The 19,404-nt window shown below is 37.6% G+C and overlaps 1 protein-coding gene across 1 annotated transcript in view; it reads right to left on the minus strand.

Annotated features, from left to right (window-relative positions):
* ATXN3 (ataxin 3) overlaps positions 1-19,404 on the minus strand; it is a 41,764-nt gene that overhangs the window by 18,868 nt on the left and 3,492 nt on the right. Inside the window, exons 2-7 of the mRNA XM_081290176.1 lie at positions 13,957-14,121; positions 13,694-13,738; positions 10,985-11,070; positions 10,514-10,580; positions 6,976-7,063; positions 329-461 (exon numbers count right to left, since the gene is read on the minus strand). Coding sequence (XP_081146302.1) covers positions 329-461; positions 6,976-7,063; positions 10,514-10,580; positions 10,985-11,070; positions 13,694-13,738; positions 13,957-14,121 — 584 coding nt within the window. The remainder of the gene's footprint in view (positions 1-328; positions 462-6,975; positions 7,064-10,513; positions 10,581-10,984; positions 11,071-13,693; positions 13,739-13,956; positions 14,122-19,404) is intronic.

The raw sequence follows: 19,404 nt of genomic DNA on the forward strand, positions 1-19,404 counted from the left end.
CCAGGTGCAATGCCACATACCTATAGTCCCAGCTACCCAGGAGGTTGAGGCAGGAGGATGGCAAATTTGAGGCCAACCTGGACAACACAATGAGACTCTGTCTCTTATAAAGAAAACATGAGGGCTAGGGTGTAGCTCAGTGGTAGGACACATGCTTGGAACCTGGTTCAATCCCCAGCACAATCAATCCATCAATCAAAATTTAAAAGTAAAATGAAAAGCCTAAAAAAGAGACCCTGTAAAACACCACACATTAAATGCAAGCATGGAAGTTTAATTCCTGTAATGAAATACTATTATATCTTCTATACTATAAGCTAATTTTTACCTTTGTTCTTTTAGTTGTGCTAATTCTTCTCCAATAAGTTTTGGTCGGTGCATCTGTTGGACCCTTATCATCTGCAGAAGCTGGTCAGCTTCACAATCTGGTAGATCACCCTTAACAACAAATATAGAATAACCTAAAAAAAGGCAAAAATAAACTAAAACAACTAGAAAGAGATTCAGAACTGACTTTAAATGATAACAGAGAGGCAGCATATTATGGGGGGATGAGGGAACCAAGCTGAAGATGCAGAAAGACCTGGGATCAAATGATGATTCTTACATGTATTCATCCAGGACAAATTACTTAAAGTCTCTGAGCCTCGTTTTCCCTACCTACAACACTAAAATAGTTATCTTCCAGAGTGACTACGAGAAACAAGGGGAACAGTGTTTATTAAAGCCCTACTGATACAGAACTTGACACAACAGACTACTCACTAAATGGGAACAGAGAAGCAGTTCACTAAAGGAGTGGGGAAGAACGAAGGATTTAGAATTGGACCATGTAGGGTCAATCTCAGATCTTCTACCTCCCACTTGCATGGTGTTGGTCAATCATGTTACCAATCTGTCTTGATTTCTTCAATTCTTGATCAGATCATACCAGAACCTTACTCCAAACTGATGTGAAGACACAGTAAGATAATGTGTATAACAACGGGTAATGTAGTCACAGGTGCAAACAGCTGTTGGCCACCATAACCCACACTCATCCCTTCTAACTGAAAACGGGAGGTAGAAAGTTAATATAAAATCTAGCCAAAATGACAAACATGTAGCTTCTGTTTGGAAGGAGTTACACTCTCCAATATAATTTTTTATGAATATGAGCCAGGAGGCCAGGGCTTTTCCATCTGGATGTTCCACACAGAAACTGAATACAGGTAGGCTAGACCTAAATCTAATTGATTTAAAGTTTTTCTACCATAAATTCTCTTAAACTTTGTTGATTATTATTGGATATCCTTTGTGAATATTAAGAATGAATCTGAAGAAAGGATAGCATCTTCAACAAATGGTGCTGGGAAAATTGGAAATCCATATGCAACAAAATGAAACTGAATCCCTTTCTCTCACCATGTACAAAAGTTAACTCAAAATGGATAAAAGAACTAGGAATCAAATCAGAGACTCTGCATCTAATAGAAGAAAAAGGTGGCCCTAATCTCCATCTTGTGGGATCGGGCTCCAAATTCCTTAATAGGACACCTATAGCACAAGAGTTAAAATCAAGAATCAACAAATGGGACATATTCAAGCTAAAAAGTTTTTTCTCAGCAAGAGAAATAATAAGTGAGGTAAATAGGGACCCTACATCCTAGGAACAAATTTTTACCCCTCACACTTCAGATAAAGCGCTAATCTCCAAAGTATACAAAGAACTCAAAAAGTTAAACAACAAAAAAACAAATAACCCAATCAACAAATGGGCCAAAGATCTAAACAGACACTTCACAGAGGAAGATATACAAGCAATCAACAAGTACATGAAAAAATGCTCACCATCTCTAGCTATCAGAGATGTGCAAATTAAAACCACTCTAAGATACCATCTCACTCCAGTAAGAAAGGCAGCCATTATGAAGTCAAACAATAACAAGTGCTGGTGAGGATGTGGAGAAAAAGGTACACTCCTGAATTGCTAGTGGGACTGCAAACTGGTGCAGCCAATTTGGAGAGCAGTATGGAGATTCCGTGGAAAGCTAGGAACGGAACCACCATTTGACCCAGCAATTCTCCTTCTCAGACTATACCCAAAAGACCTAAAAAGAGCATACTACAGGGACACAGCTACGTCAAGGTTCATAGCAGCACAATTCACAATAGCTAGACTGTGGAACCAACCCAGATGCCCTTCAACAGATGAATGGATTAAAAAATGTGGCATTTATACACAATTGAATATTACTCAGCAGTAAAAACTAACAAAATCATGGCATTTATAGGGAAATGGATGGCACTAGAGCAAATTATGCTAAGCGAAGTTAGCCAATCCCTAAAAAACAAATGCCGAATGTCTTTGCTGATATAAAGGAGGTGACTCAAAACAGAGTAGGAAGGAAGAGCATGAGAAGAAGATTACCAAGAAATAAGGAAAAGAGGAGGGAGGGAAAGAGAGGGAGAAGGGGAAATGCATGTAAAGACGGAAGGAGACCCTTATGGGTTCACAAAATACATATACAATGGTGTGAGGGGGAAGGGAAGAGAAAAAAAAGAGAAAGAGAGATAAGTGTCACAGTAGTATGGATAGACAATAGGGAGGGGAGGGGAGGGGAGGAGAGGGGGGATAGGGAGGGCAGCAGAATACAACTGACACTAGGATTGCTGTATGTATACACATGGATGTATAACCAATGTGATCCTGCAAACTGTACACGTGGAAAAATGAGAATTCATACCCTATTTGAATCGAATGTATGATATTCAAGATCATTGTATTGTCTTGAACAACTAATAAAAAAAATAAAAATTAGGGCTGGGGATGTGGCTCAAGCGGCAGCGCGCTTGCCTGGCATGCGTGTGGCCCGGGTTCGATCCTCAGCACCACATACAAACAAAGATGTTGTGTCCGCCGAAAACTAAAAAGTAAATATTAAAAATTCTCTCTTAATTGAACAACAGCAGGGGAGATAGAGAGGGAAGATGGGAGGGGAGGGGAGGGGAGGGGGGATAGTAGGGGTTAGGAAAGGTAGCAGAATACAACAGACACTAATATGGCATTATGTAAAAATGTGAATATGTAACAGATGTGATTCTGCAATCTATATTTGGGGTGAAAATGGGAGTTCAAAACACAATTTGAGTCTAATGTATGAAAGATGATATATCATGAGCTATGTAATGCTTTAAATAATCAATAAAAAATTAAAAAAAAATTCTCTCTTAAAAAAAAAAAAAAGAATGAATCAAAGTTCAAAAGAATTATTCATGTAAAACTCAAACTAGTACATTTAACTTTACAAGAACAAGTATATTCACAGTTCACATGGCTTAACACATTTTCTGCCAGTAAAACTGAAATTGTTTCTAGATCCTAGAATAAATATGCCAGCTCACCTTGGTATTCCATGGAGCATGTCATTAAAAGTAGTCACTCTGCCTCATTCAGGTAAAGTAGTAGAGTTCTTGGATTTTATCCAAAATTTTAAATTTTATTCTAAGTGTGTTGGGAAGCCACTGAATGGTAAAGAGTGAGTGTGGGATATAATATGCATTATATTTTTAAAAATAACACTCCAGCAGCTTTATCAATATATAGGAACCAGAGTATAAGAATGATTTTTCACTGAAATGGAAAACTTGAGAGACATCATGTATGGACAGTTAAAAAAAAATCAGTTTTTTTGTGAATTAACATGAACTGCTTTCTGGACTTCCAGGTAAAAATGTCAAAATTAGGAGTTTGGTGTTCAGAGCAGGTATCTAGGTTAAAAAGTTTGGGAACTGTTAGAATACATATCTTAGAGTTGACAGAATCATAATTAAGAAGCTGTCCAAGAACTGTACCCTGGATCACTTCAACAGTTACAGATTGGAAATGAGAAGATCCATAAAAGGAATCTGAAAGCAGCAGCCTATGAGACCTGAGGAAAACCAGAGCATGGGGGCCTGGAAACCAGGAGCAGGGTGTTTCAAGAAGGCAAGACATGACAAGGAACCAAGGGTTTAGGCCTAAAAGACAAGATACCCAAGTATATAAAACCAAACAAGGAAAAACACTGTAATCATAAATGCAAATCTAAATGACAACAAGATGTCCAACCTAGTCATAAGAAGCATGCCCGCATGCTCAGATTGTGATCTGTAATTATCATTACTGAAAGGCTCCAGGTATCCTTGGAGAAATGAAGGCAGGAAATGCACAGATAATCCTGAAACATCCTGTTAAACAAGAAAGTTTACTCCCAAGTGTCTGACATGACCAATGGTCATGACCAATTGTCATGTCAGACACTTGGGAGTAAACTCCAAAATGTTCCCACTGGTCAATGATGGTACAATTTGAATGTTAATATGAATAATATTTACAAAGGACTGAAACGTGAACTACATTTTAACTGATTAATTTATAATGGTGCTTTAGTTTTTAAAAAAGAAAAAATTAATTGGTCACCTTTGGAGGACACACAAAACCAATTTGTTTTAAAAACTGACAAAAGGACAGAGGTGTTCAGTCAGTAACAGCGCACATGCTTATTATGTGCAAAGCCACGAGTTCAAACACACACACACACACACATCCAAAAGACTGAGGGGAAAAAAATATTTATTCTTCCTCTTCTATATAAACTATGAAATAAATGAGGAGAGGAAGTATTTTATTTATGAAATAAATGAGGTATAGAAGTATCCCAGCTAATAAATGAAGGAATGACAGGATTCTAATATCACCATTTTACAACCTTCAGTGAAAAACGGATCTAGGCATTAATCACTAATGGTGAAGATCACAAAAGAACAACTATCAAGAGCCACATCATCTGTGAAATCTCTCTATCTACTCCCAAAATCAACCTGAATTGGATCAAGTCTACTGATCTGAAGACCAGCAACAGAATATCCAGGGACACGAAAAAGAGAGGTTCAATGAGCAAAATCCAGAACTTGAGAAGTAGGACAAATGACTCGTCCTCTACCCCATAAAATAAATAAACTAATACAGGAAAAAATGAAGAGGAGAGGAATCCTACAGTTAGATTCAGGAAATATACCAACCCAGTACAATTCTATTTCAAACCAGACTGAACTGTGAACACATAAGACAACCAGAGAGACTAGAGATTTGAATACTCACAGGGTATTTGATGTTTTTAAAAGCACTGTGATTAAATTTTTTAAGATGTGAATACAGTTATTTTGGCTATTTTTTTAGTTTTCATTTTTAAAAAACTTATTAAGAAAATACTTTATAGAAAAATAATAAAATACCCAGTATTTGCTCCAAAATAAACAGTGGAAAGAAGCAGACAAGGTACAAATAAAAGGCTATAACAACTCTTAAAGCTGTGTGAAGGGTACATAAGGCAGGTGTCATTTGTTTTATATTTTGTCTGATTTTTTAAAATGTTTGTTTTGTTGTGTTTATAAAAGGGTATAACCAACTACACCCTCAAATAAAAAGAAGACTGAGAATTGAATACCAGCAGTGGCAACGGAGGTCACTGGTGAGACTGAGAAAGGTTTTTCAGTGACATACTGGTTTTGGCAGCAAGTCTAGAATGAGTTCAAGAATAGGAGACAACACACTAGGAATGAGTTCAAGAGGAAAATTTAAAATGGGAAGCAGCCAGAGTTCTGTGGAATTAAGAGATGCTTTTCCTTTTTAATCAATGGAGATAAAGAGCTATTTCTCCACTGATAGGAATAAAATAAAACTAAATTTAAAAAGGGGAAAGAAATAATCACCCAAGACAATGGAGAGATAAGAGCAGGGGCATCTTAAGTAGGAAGAGCTGGTATCCAATCACATAGAGGGGTTGGTCTAGTTTGGATGCAGGAGACAGTTCATCTATTTTAAGAGGCTCAAACATAAGCAGATATAAACAAGCTGGCAAATTTGCTGGTGGACAATAAAGTTCAATTTTAATTGCTTCCATGCTCTTCCATAAGCAAGATGGAAGGAAGGAAGCTGGAAGTGGCCAAAGGTTTAAATAGATAAGCTATGACATAATCATCTTGGAGAATGGTACATGAATTTACTAAGGAAATACAACAAGCAGTTCAGGCAGCACATCAAGGGAACATTAATAATCACAAGACCTGTAATCACAAGACCAATCAACATATTTTATGTTATTTTTTTAACCATGTTCTGTTGCTGTGATACAGGAATGGCCAAGGCCAAAATAGGATTATAAGTGGAGTTCAGATTTTAGTCACTAAAATTATAATGGGAGGGAGAAAGGGAAAGAAATTGAAGAATGAAGAGAAGTAAAAAATATTGATGGATCATAGAAAATAAGCAGGGTAAAAAAGAAAGTAATAGTTTAAGGGGATGTCTGGGTCCCATGGTAGAATTTAAAGAATTGTTAGAATGCGAAAAACAGAGAAAACATGGCCTAAAGACAGGAGGTGGTAGTCAAAGAACAGGATGCTTTTATAACTGGGACTTGACAATGGTTATGGTTATCAATAATGGCAAAGAGAAAGTGAAGACAATGATCTTTTAAGAAAGAAGGTGGTCAGATTGATTACTGATATAAAAAATCACTAAAAATGATATAAGAAATTGAAGGTGGGGGGATATACATGAATCCTTAAATCTCCAGTGAAAACAGAGGCAGCTCAGGGATGACTCCAAAAGGACACATATAGCCTAGTCTAGAGGCATATATTTCAAAGGAGCTCGACTTAACAGGGAGGAGCACTGGCTTAGAAGGGACATGGACAAACAAGAAGAATATCCATACCTCCCCTTGGGCCTGTGGTATGTGGGACATGAAAGAAAAAACTATTACTTAGAAGGGCTGTAAAGAAGCCCCAGGTGTCAGGGAGAAATCACACTGAACAGTATCATCCAGATCCCAGGCTAAAGTTCACCACCCAAAATGTAAAGATTTTTACTGCTTCTGATGGAAAAACTTTATTACACAGTTCTATTTAGCTACTTTGAAAGACAACATTACAAAGTTTTAAGACTTTATTTACCTTCCTGTTGTAATTGAGCCAAGAAAAGTGCAAGGTATGTATCTGATATTAATTCTGGACCCGTCAAAAGAGAATTCAAGTTAAACCACTGGGGGGGGAAAAAAAAGTCAACATTTTAGTATATATTATATGAAATAAAGAAGTTTCACATGTTAATAGATATAACCCACTAGTAAGCTTGCCTAAAATAATGAAAATATGCCAAATTGAGGGGGTTTTTTTGAGACTTTTAAAAACAATATGATAAAAAATGGCATAGTGTTATCACTATTAAATGCTTTTTTAAAGCAGAAGCTTCAGTGAGGCATGGCTACATACCTGTAATCAAAGCTACTCAGGAGGCTGAGGCAGGATTGCAACTTAGGCAAGCCTCAGCAACTTAGCAAGACCCTGTCTTAAAATGTGCTGGGGATGTAGCTTAGTGGTAGAGTGCACCTCATTCAATCCCCAGTACAGGAACCCCCCCCCCCCAAAAAAAAAAAAAAAAAAAAAAAAAACTTCAAGCCATAAATTTAAATCCCCTCCACACAGAAACTAATAGTACTTTATAATGTCTTTGCTGATAACCATGGCTAAATCTTTTTTCAAAGCATCAATAACTAATCATATCATACTGGAAATATGCAACTACACAAAGTTTTCCCACTACTGATAATTTTGGTAAAAAGAATCCAATTGTAAGATGAGACATTTCCACAAAGAGCACTTATAATCACTAATTCCCTTCAACATGTTTACCAAACCACCATTACATGTAATTAACAGGATTTAGTAACTCCTTTTAAGAGTACAACTTTAACCTACAGGATATAAAAAGTTTCAAAGTTGTTGTCAACATCATGAACAATTAAATACTTTTCCTAGATTTTGACATTCCTGATAATACTTTTTTCCAGTCTTCTCTTTTGTTATACAGGTACCTCAAACAGATAGAATCCATAATGAAAAAAAAAAAAATCTAAATTTTAAAAAAATATATGAATCAGAACTAAACATAACAAACCAAAATTTGATATCTGTATTGGTCAAAGGTAAATTAGTTCAAAATGTGAAAATTCAATTTTGAAGAATTAAAATTAAAAAAAAATATATCAAAATAACAACATGGAAGTTTCTCTGCAGACTGGGGATATATAGCTCAGTTGGTACAGTGCTTTCCTCACATGCACAAGGTCCTAGATTCAATCCCCAGCACCACAAAGAAAAAAGAAAACAAAACACCTAGTGATTAAACAGAAAAAAAGTGAAATATCTAACTCTTGACATAATTTTCTGAAGATAGGGACTGGGATTGTAGTTCAGCGGTAAAGTGCTTGCCTAGCATACATAAGGACCTCAGTTCAATCCCCAGTACTGCAAGGAAAAAAAAAAAAATCAAAAAACTCCTGAAGTTATAAATAAAATCCAGAGGTTAAATCATCTTGGCAACCTCCTGCTCGGGTTTCTCCCAGAGTGAATTCCCTCTGGGTGACCTATATACTCCTGAGTCTCTACATATCTACTTCCTCTCAGCTCCTCAGGGAGGACCTTAAGAAACAATTTTTTTGGGCTGGGGCTGTAGCTAAGTGGCAGGGCACTTGCCTCGCATGTGTAAGGCACTGAGTTCGATCCTCAGCACCACATAAAAATAAACAAATAAAATAAAGGCATTCTGTTCATCTACAACTACAAAAATTAAAAAAAAAAAATAAAGAATTTTTTTAGGGGGGTGCAGGGGATTGAATCCAGAGCCTTGCCTTCATTCACTCTGCCACTGACCTGTGGCTCCAGGTAAGGTAAAGCTGCTTGAAGGTGGCTGACTTCAAAGATGACAGCAGGATATTGTTTCTGAATTATCTTTTATTGATTTAACTCAATGCACTCTTTCTTCACTTCTGTTTTGTTTCTCACTCATTTTATTCTTTTAAACAGCTTTATTGAGGTATGACTGATGAGCAATAAATTGCACATACTTAAAATCTACAATTTTAACATGTTTATGCCCATGAAGCCATCCAGACAAGCAAGAGAGTGAAAGCACCCACGATGGCGGGTTTCCAGCACCCTAATGCGGCCCTTGCCTCTTCCTGCTTCCCTCCTTCCTCATCCCCACACCACCACTGGTTAATATACTTTCTGTCACTATAGCTTACTTCCCATTTTTCTGGACTTTCTTATAAATGGAGCCACACAGAAAACAGTGCTTTGTGTCTGGCTTCTTTCAGCATGGTATTCTGAAATTCATCCATGTTGTTGCATATATTGAGTTCATTCTTTTTTTTAATCATACAATTTGATTTTCAATAACCCTCTATTAAAGATTCAAAATTCTGAGGGGGGTTGTGGCTCAGTGGTAGAGCACTTGCCTAGCATGTGTGAGGCACTGGGTTCGATTCTCAGCACCACTTACAAATAAATGAATAAAACAAAGGTCCATCAACATCTAAAAATATATATATTAAAAAAAAGTTCAAAATTCTAATAAAAAAGAACTTTAAATGATTCTGTTTCTTCAAAAAGCTTGTTCAAAACACAATTTTTTTTTAGAAGTGATTTAATGAAGATGTGTGTAGTAGAGGGCATTTTAGAATTCTTTGAATAATCTTTTTTTTTTTAAGATAGAGAGAGAGAAGAGAAAGATAATTTTTTTTAATATTTATTTTTTAGTTGTCGGTGGACACAACATCTTTATTTTATTTTTATGTGGTACTGAGGATACAACCCAGCGCCCCGCGCATGCCAGGCAAGTGCGTTACCGCGTGAGCCACATCCCCAGCCCATCTTTTTTTTTTTAATATTTATTTTTTAGTTGTAGTTGGACATGATACCTTTATTTTATTTACTTATTTTTATGTGGTGCTGAGAATAGAACCCAGGGCCTTGCACATGCTAAGTGAGTCCTCTACTGCTGAGCCACAATCCCAGCCCGAATAATCTTGATACACGAAAGCAAACTTGTTTGCATACTTTTATTCCTGGTTGACATGATATCAGGCTTTGGGTCAGTACTAAGCTAAATACAAATTTCTAAATGTGAGAGTCTACTGGGCAGAACACATTCATCACAAAAAACCCTACTGAAAAGTAACAACATCTGCACTGTCTTAAATATAAAATTTTTATCATGATAGTTAAATTGTATATGGTTGTCACAAAGAAACCTATAAAAGAAAATCAAATTATCTCTTAAAATGGCAAATATCTATCCATCAAAATTGGAACCACTGAATGGAGGCTGAGGATAAAGCTAAGTGGCAGAGCACTTGCCAACAGGCACAAGGCCCTGGAGATATTACCCAAAAGATAATAAATTAAAAAGATTGTGACTTACGGGGGCTGGGGATATAGCTTAGTTGGTAGAGTGCTTGCCTCGAATGCGCAAGGTCCTGGGTTCAATCCCCAGCACTGTCAAAAAAAAAAAAAAAAAAAAAACCATACCAAACCCATGCCCCATCTATATTTATGGTCAGTTTCATTTTAAAAGTACTGACCCTTACATTTTAGTTTCAAATAGAGTGCAGAATGAAAAGAAAGGCAGGAAAAAAAGCAGAAATATTACCTGTTTTCCTAATTTTCTAACTGTAAACCAGTGTTCTTTATAATTGCATATAAATGATTTTTCATTTCTAGAAAAGAAAAAAATACATATTAAATTGAAATAGTAAGAGTTCATATTCATAAAAATTTGAGAAACTTAAGATGTTTACAGTTAAGTATCATTAATTTGTTAAAAAAGTCACACAACTGAATGAACAGCTTAGTGATGTGGTGCCAAAGTACAGCCTTCTGCACCACTTGGGTCCGGTGAGTGCCAGTAAGGAGACTAGAGTACAGGAAACTTAAAAAGGCAGATACTCATGGACATCAAAAGATAAAATAGGGGAAGTCTGAGGGAATGAAACAGGGATAACCAAAACATTCAAAATATACTTTTCTTCATTAACAAATTATAAATTTAAATATAAAATTTAGGAAAAGAGATTCAGAAAAAGCCAAAAAAAAAAAAAAAAAAAAAAGAAGGTAATCTTACATAGGATCAATCCTGAGCCTCTGATACTCTGGACTGTTGAACAGGATTAGTTCTAAACCCCAAACTTTCAAGGCATTGCTTATAACCTGTTTAAAAAAAATAATAGCAACTTTTCACGAGCTAAACCATTCAATTTCAAATTTAAGTAGCATAGTCATGTTACTTATGTAAGTAATTCCACTTCATATGTACATTTCTCTAAAAGGCTATGGTTTTAAAAAAAAGTGCATCTGCATAGAGATACTACTAAATCCACAAAACACACACACACACACACACACAAATTTTGTGGTTGGTTTTTTTTTTTTTTTTTTTTTTTTGCGGGGGGTGGGGGAGAAGGGACAGGGCATTTAACCACTGAGCCACATCCCCAGCCCTTTTTTGTATTTTATTTAGAAATAGAATCTCACTGAGTTGCTTAGCACCTCGCTTTTTACTGAGGCTGGCTTTTAACTGGCAATCCTCCTGCCTCAGCCTACCAAGCCACTGGGATTACAGGTGTGCACTACTGCACCTGGCACACATATGTATTTTTAAAAAGTGCTTTTTGTAACCAGGTTCCTGAGATGTTCAAAAATCCAGATGTGTATTCCGTCATGTTGATGCTGTTCTTAAAACTAGTTCATGATATAGATCTGATAATCTGGCTGCTGTGGGCACTGCGTTTGAAAAGTTACATCCAACTCACCACCTGCAATGTCAGTAATCACACATCTACTAAAATAAGTTCTTCTTGGGAATTTAGACTGAGTTTCTTCCTGTGGTCATGAGTTTGTAATTTGTAGAACAAAAGACAAATTGATTATTTCCAGCTGTTTGAGAAAAAGGGAAATCTCTAAAAATTCACTCTCTGGCCTCTAAGGTGGCCAATAAAGAAGCAAGTCATCCCGGTAGCAGCGCAAGCAAGCAGTGAGTGCAACGCAGTGGGCAGGTCAACAGTGAGGAAAGCAGTGCTGCTGCACAGGAAATGCCAGTGCTGGGCCACTCTTACTCTGTCCCCAGCCCAGCTGAGTGGCCCTCACCATTAACAGCGAAACAAAGAAGCACTGCATGGAAAAGCTGCTGAATGAGAAGTCCAGAGAGAGTAGCACAGGGGAATGGAAACCAAGATACTTGCAGAAGTAGGTTCCTCAGAGGAGAGCCTCATACTACAGAAACAGGACACATTCACGGACAAAAGAATCTCAAATGTGCATAACAACCACAGGACTGAAAATGTAGCTTGGTGACAGAATATGCACTTAGCATGTGAGTAAGTAAATAAATGGAGCAATAAAAAAAAAAAAAGATCAAAAGCTACAGACCATAAAGCTATAAGGCTAATTTAAAGGGAAGATAAGGCAGATGGGGGTGTGGCTCAGCAATAGAGCACTTGCCTCCCACCTGTGAGGCACTGGATTAGATCCTCAGCACCACATAAAAGCAAATAAACGAAATAAAGATACTGTGTCCATGTATAACTAAAAAATATTTTTTAAATAAAATAAAGGAAAGATAAGAAGAAGCCAGGCGCAGTAGCACATGCTCTAATCTCAGTGGCTTGAGAGGCTGAGGCAGGAGGATCGCGGGTGTTCAAAGCCGGTGCTAAGCAACTCAGTGAGACCCTGTCTCTAAATAAAATACAAAATAGGGCTGGGGATGTGGCTCAGTGGTTGAGTGCCCCTGAGTTCAATCCCTGGTACCAAAAAAAAAAAAAAAAAAAAAAAAAAAGTGGGTGGGGGAGGTAAGAAGTTACTAGATTTTCTCAAATTCACCCAAGAGATAATAAATTTAAAAGATTGTGACTTATGGGGCTGGGGATATAGCTTAGTTGGTAGAGTGCTTGCCTCTAATGTGGAAGGTCCTGGGTTCAATCCCCAGCACCACAAAAAGAGAAGGAAAAAAAAGATTGTGACTTATTAGATATAAGGTTATTATCACTCAGATACAAAGTAAATAATCTTTCTCAAAATGTGATCACTATATTGGTCTTGGGTTATGGCTCGGTGATAGAGCGCTTGCTAGCAAGTGTGACGCACTGGGTTGGATTCTCAACACTTCATAAAATAAAGTCCACTGACAACTAAAGAAAAATTTTAAAGATAAATAAAGGTACTGTATTCATCTACAACCAAAAGTATTTTTTTAAAAAGTGATTATGGGCTGGGGTTGTGGCTCAGAGGTGGAGCTTGCCTAGCACGTGAGAGGCCCTGGGTTCATCCTTCAATACCACATTAAGAAAAATTAATAAGTAAAATAAAGGTGTGTGTCCAACTACAACTGAAAAGTAAACATTTTTTTTAAAAAGCGATTATTATGAAGGTCAAGGGTTGAATACTTTCATGTGTGGAAGCTAGAGAGGAAAAAGGAAAAGAAAAGTGGGGTGATCTCCTAAAAATCAAAGGGAGATCAGGAAAGAGACAAAAGGGTGGGAGGTTGGGAGGGAGGGGAAAGCACTAGGGAGCAATACTGGCCAAATCATATTGTTATATTGTTTGCATCTATGAATATGTACCAACAAATTAAAAAGTGATTATTATATAATCTTTGTGTTCAAACTTATCTATATTAAAATCTAGTACTCTGTGGACAATCTACTGGAGGGATTTCTGAAAGTCCTATCATTACAGTGATTATAAAAAGCTATGAAAAGATCCTCCCTAAACCATTAACTGAGTTTAATGTGCATGGGAAGCAGACAGCACTTTGTACATGCTCGCAACTACTTACCTGAATAGAAAAAAAGCCACTGTCATCCATATTTCCAGAAGGCTGCTGTTCATTTTTATGGATAGTTGAAGGGGGAGGTAGGGAGGAAAAAAATTATCATTAGTGCATAATTTAAAATAACATGTGCATTACCATTTACAAAATCAACAGCAGAGTTATAATTAGCAAGTCGGATTCCTACAGGAAGAAAGAAAGGCTCATCCTCTTCTCAACAGTACCCACATTTTTTAAAAATATGACTTAAGTGAATTTAAAATCAGTACCTGTAAAAATGTGCGATAGTCTTCACTAGTAACTCCTCCTTCTGCCATTCTCATCCTTTCTTCTTCATCTAGTTGATGTGCAATGGAGGATAATTCCACAGGGCTAAAATATTCTCCTTGCAATAGATTATTCAAGCAATGCTGAGCACAAAGCGAGCCTTCTTGCTAATATTTCCAGAAGAAAAAATTCAAATGTTATTTATTAAGCAGATCTGTATAGTTTCCTCTTTTTCTTCCCCTAAGTACTAGGGATTGAACACTGAGCTACATACCCAGCCCTTTTAAAAAAATTTTTTAATTTTGAAACAGGATCTTGCTAAGTAGCCAAGGATGTCCTCACACTTGCAATCCTCTAGCCTCCCAAGTAGCTGGGATCACAGATGTGCACCACAATGCCAGCTAAATTTGCATAGTATCTTCTGCAAATTTTAATCATTAACTTTTTAATATAGTCAAACCAAACCTCTTAAGAATTAGACAATCATAATTAATATAAAGCATGTACTTTTATTTGTCAACATTTATTTTACAGTTCTACTATTAATGAAACTATAATTATTTAGTTATATGATCAAAAACTAAGAGTTATACAGTAAATAAACATTTGCTTTTGGCAAATCACATGGCAAATTACATAACCTATAAAATCTCATATTTTACTAAAATCTACTCTTTTTTATTGTTGGTCATTCAAAACATTACATAGTTCTTAATATATCATATTTCACAGTTTGATTCAAGTGGGTTATGAACTCCCATTTTTACCCCGTATACAGATTGCTGTATCACATCAGTTACACTTCCATTGATTTACATATTGCCATTCTAATGTCTGATGTATTCTGCTGTCTATCCTATTCTCTACTATCCCCCCTCCCCTCCCCTCCCCTCCCCATTTCTCTCTCTACCCCCTCTACTGTAAATCATTTCTTCCACTTGTATTATTCTTCTCTTACCCCTCATTTCCTCTTATATGTAATTTTGTAAAACCCTGAGGATCACCTTCCATTTCCATGCAATTTCCCTTCTCACTCCCTTTCCCTCCCACCTCTCATCCCTGTTTAATGTTAATCTTCTTCTCAAGCTCTTCGTCCCTACCCTGTCCTTGGTTACTCCCCTTATATCAAAGCAGTCATTTGGCATTTGTTTTATAAGGATTGGCTAGCTTCGCTTAGCATAATCTGCTCTACTGCCATCCATTTCCCTCCAAATTCTATGATTTTGTCATTTTTTAATGCAGAGTAATACTCCATTGTGTATAAATGCCACATTTTTTTATCCATTCATCTATTGAAGGGCATCTAGGTTGGTTCCACAATCTTGCTATCGTGAATTGTGCTGCTATGAACATCGATGTAGCAGTGTCCCTGTAGCATGCTCTTATTAGGTCTTTAGGGAATAGACCGAGAAGGGGAATAGCTGGGTCAAATGGTGGTTCCATTCCCAGCTTTCCAAGAAATCTCCATACTGCTTTCCAAATTGGCTGCACCAATTTGCAGTCCCACCAACAATGAACAAGTGTACCCTTTTCCCCGCATCCTCTCCAGCACTTGTTGTTGTTGGACTTCATAATGGCTGCCAATCTTACTGGAGTGAGATGGTATCTTAGGGTGGTTTTGATTTGCATTTCTCTGACTGCTAGAGATGGTGAGCATAAAATCTACTCTTTAAAAACACTTAAAATATTTAAATTTCAGTACCTAAAATATATTTGCTTTTGGCAAATCACATGGCAAATTACAAATGCTGAAAGGGAGTTGTAATCACTAGAACATTTATTCTTTAAATCTCTACTGGTCTAAACACTTGTCCTAGAATTTCAGATTTCAAGAACTGGTAAAGGTGAGAAAAATTCTGTCCCATGTTAAGTTTATAGCTTTAGAGCTGAGGTTCTCTTCAAGAAATCCTGCAGCTGATGTTTAGAGTACCATGAGCAGAACTATCCCACACTGACCCTGAGAGTACACTTATAGACAAACCAGCAAGAGGAACAACATCCAAGCTCAAGAAAAGAATGGAGACTTATGGGTGGATGAGATCCCTCCCTGTGACACAGACCCAAGGTTTGCCTCTCCATGTGACAATGGCAGATGGGACAACATTTCCTTCTGCTAACCCAGGTCTCCTGAATTGTCCTACCCCAAGAAGGTATACTCCTTAATTCAGGTGGTGTGACATCATGCAATTTGTTCTGAGCTATGTTATATGGTGTTGGTGACCTCAAAGACACAAAATTGTCCTGATGAATGACAGAAAGCGTCTAGCTAGGCGCAGTGGCACACACCTGGCCCAGCAACTTGGGAGGCTGAGGCAGGAGGATGCATAATTTTGCAAGAACAAAAATCAGTTGCTGAAAAAGATACAGGGTATATGTATGTAACAGATTAGAAAGGCAGCATTGAGGCAGTCTAAGTTGGGGATGAACTAAGTTTATCTTCATAGTTGGGTTAAGGGATAAGTGGGTTTGAGTTGAGAGGTAACTCTCCTCAAGTCACAGACACCATGGTGAGAGACTTCTTTGTATCTACCTCGTTTTCCTTCTACTGTGTATCTGTTGCCATAGAGCAAGCACCCACCCTGCCCCAAACAATGTAAAGTGGGGGAATATGCAGATGTTCTAGTTCTATTGGGAAAAAAGACAAGTAAGCATTTCACAAGAAGATAGCCAAATAATGCAAAAAAGGGTGCTCAACTTCAGTGGTCATCAGGGAAATATATATTAAAATCACAGTGTGTTCCAACTACACACTCTCCAGAACAGCTAAAATGGTGAAAAGAATTAGAGACAAAAAAATCTGTCACATGTTGGGGGAATGTAAATTAACATAAACACTTTGTAAAAATCTTTAGAGTATCTTGCTAAAGTTGAAATATCCATACCCTATGATCAGCATTTCCAATATTAGCTACATAATACAAGCATGTGAAGACATGTATAAGAGGGTTCATAAAAGCTGTTGTAATGCCTCCCAAACTGAAGACAATCTGAATGGAAAACCAACATGAAAGAATAAATTGTGTTATTCCAAAGAAATACCCTATAACAATGAGAATAAATTAATTATAACTAACTATAACAATATGGATGAATTTCTCATATAAATTTAAAAAAGAAAATAGGGCTGGGGGTATAGCTCAGTGGTACAGCACTTGCCTAGCATGTGCAAAGCCATAGGTTTGATACCCAGCACTGAAAAACCAAACCAAACCCAGATTCAGAAGAGAACATGCTGTATGACTCCACTTACAAAAGCTCAAAAACAGGCAAAACTTATCTACTGTAATTAGAATTGGTGGGAGTGAGTGTAGGGGTGGAGGAGGAGCTCCTACCTGGAAGAGACGCACAAGAAGCTTTCAGGATGTAGGTACATCTCCTCTGACTTGATCTAAGTGTTGTTTAAATATGTGTTCATGTTGTGAGTTCACCGAGATGTACTCGTGACTTGTGTGTTCTTATAGGTATTAACAGAGCTACCTAATATGATAAGCAGACACTGGGTTTTCTGGAAACAGGGGTAATGCCAATTTTCTGTGCTGCTGTTAGGATTCATGCCTTTGTTTGGAGTTCACAAATTATGATCACCATACTTAATATATCATATCAAAATAGTGATATCCAGATGGTTTACAAAACACCTCTCTACCAAAACTTAGCTTTCAATTATGGAAATTTAGCACTTAAAATGAAAGATTGTCCAAGTAAAACTGTAATGCTGTAGGAAATACCAAACTCTGTACTTGTAATATAATTTAATAGAACAAAATAACAAATTCTTTTTTTTTCTTTTGCAGTACTGGTACTTGAACCCAAGGCCTTCTGCATGCTCTACCACTGAGCTTCATCCCCACCCCTTTTTACTCTTTAAGACAGGGTTTCTCTAAGTTGCTGAGACTGGTCTTGAACTTGTGATCCTCCTCCCTTAGGCTCCCAAGTAGCTGGGATTACAGGTGTGTTCCACTACACCTGGCTTATTCAGTCCAAATTTAAGAATCACTTTGTCACAAGACAGATCAAATCCTACATGGGGGAAAAAACTTGTATAATAAGCCAACCTGAAATTACCCACTTTCCTGCTCTGCCTCCATCTTAAACTATCTGTCCCCAGTTACCTCTTTCTAATCAAGTATTTACCCAAGCAGAACGGAAACTCACTTTGTTATTTAATGTTAAGTGTATTAAAATTCTGTGACTTCAGGCCAGATTTTATTTTGTTGGGCTCAAAGGATGAGTAAACTGCACCTCCAGTTCTACGAGATGAAATGGTGTATAAAACCATGAAAGGAAACTACTCCCAGTCTTGACCAATCTATTAGCTACCATAGAAACCAGGTATAACCCTAAGGGTGCTCTGAGAAACGGGTTAGCAAGGGACATGCAATCTCCAGTTGTAAGGGATAAATGGGTTGGAATGGGAGGGTCACTGTCCCTCAGTCACAGCCATCATGGTGGAAGATGACTTGGCTCTACCTCTTCAACTCCCAGTGTTCTCTCACCTGTTTGTTTGTTTGTTTTTTGTTGTTGTTGTTTGTTTGTTTACATTGTTTTTGTCAATGCTGGAGACTGAACCCAAGGCCTCAGGCATGGTAAGTCACTCTACCTCTGAGCTACACTCCCAGTCCTCTCTCACCCCTTAGCATGAAGTCCAGAAAGCACAAGAATCTGAGTAGAAGCAATGGCTAGCACCTCTAGCACTGCCACACTCCAGGTACCTACAAGAACTTCTGCCTCCAAGGCAGACACTCGGTATCCTTACATTACAGAGGGGGGACCGGACTGGAGCACAATAGTCAATGCCTTGTCCAGGATCATCCAGATACCACTTGTCAGAGCTGGAGTTCAAACCCAGATAGAGGTTTCAAAGTCTGTACTATTACCACTTTCTCAAGCCAGTTACCTGGAATTTGGCTTTTGCTCAGTCCTAAATACCCTAAAGACAGCTAAGAGGCAGCAACCACAAAAAGGCATGATGGATGTCACAAAGTCAAAGCTCAGTCTCTTTTCATGATTCTCATTCCCATTTCATATTACATTAAAAGTACCAATTTAGATGACACAGTGACTACACCAAGAGCAATGAGCAATATAAGTGGTAACAAAAATGACAGAAAGCATCTAGCTAGGCTCAGTGGCACACACCTGGTCCAGCAACTTGGGAGGCTGAGGCAGGAGGATCTTGAGTACAAACCCAGCCTCAGTAACTCAGCAAGGCCCTAAGAAACTCAGCGAGACCCTGTCTCTAATAAAATATAAAAAAGGGATGGGGGTGTAGCTTGGTGGTTAAGCACCTCTGGGTTCAATCCCTGGTCCCCCAACCAAAAGACAGAAAGCAAGCACCAGAAAAAGAACCCTAAAATACCTATAAAATCGCAGTTATTGGTCATTTAGTATTAGGGTTTAGGTTAGGGCTTGATAAATTTTAGCATTGGGGACAAATTCAACCTGCTCCA

This window comes from Spermophilus citellus (assembly GCF_964194105.1).
Source record: "Spermophilus citellus genome assembly, chromosome: 4".
In the NCBI taxonomy this organism is placed as follows: domain Eukaryota; kingdom Metazoa; phylum Chordata; class Mammalia; order Rodentia; family Sciuridae; genus Spermophilus; species Spermophilus citellus.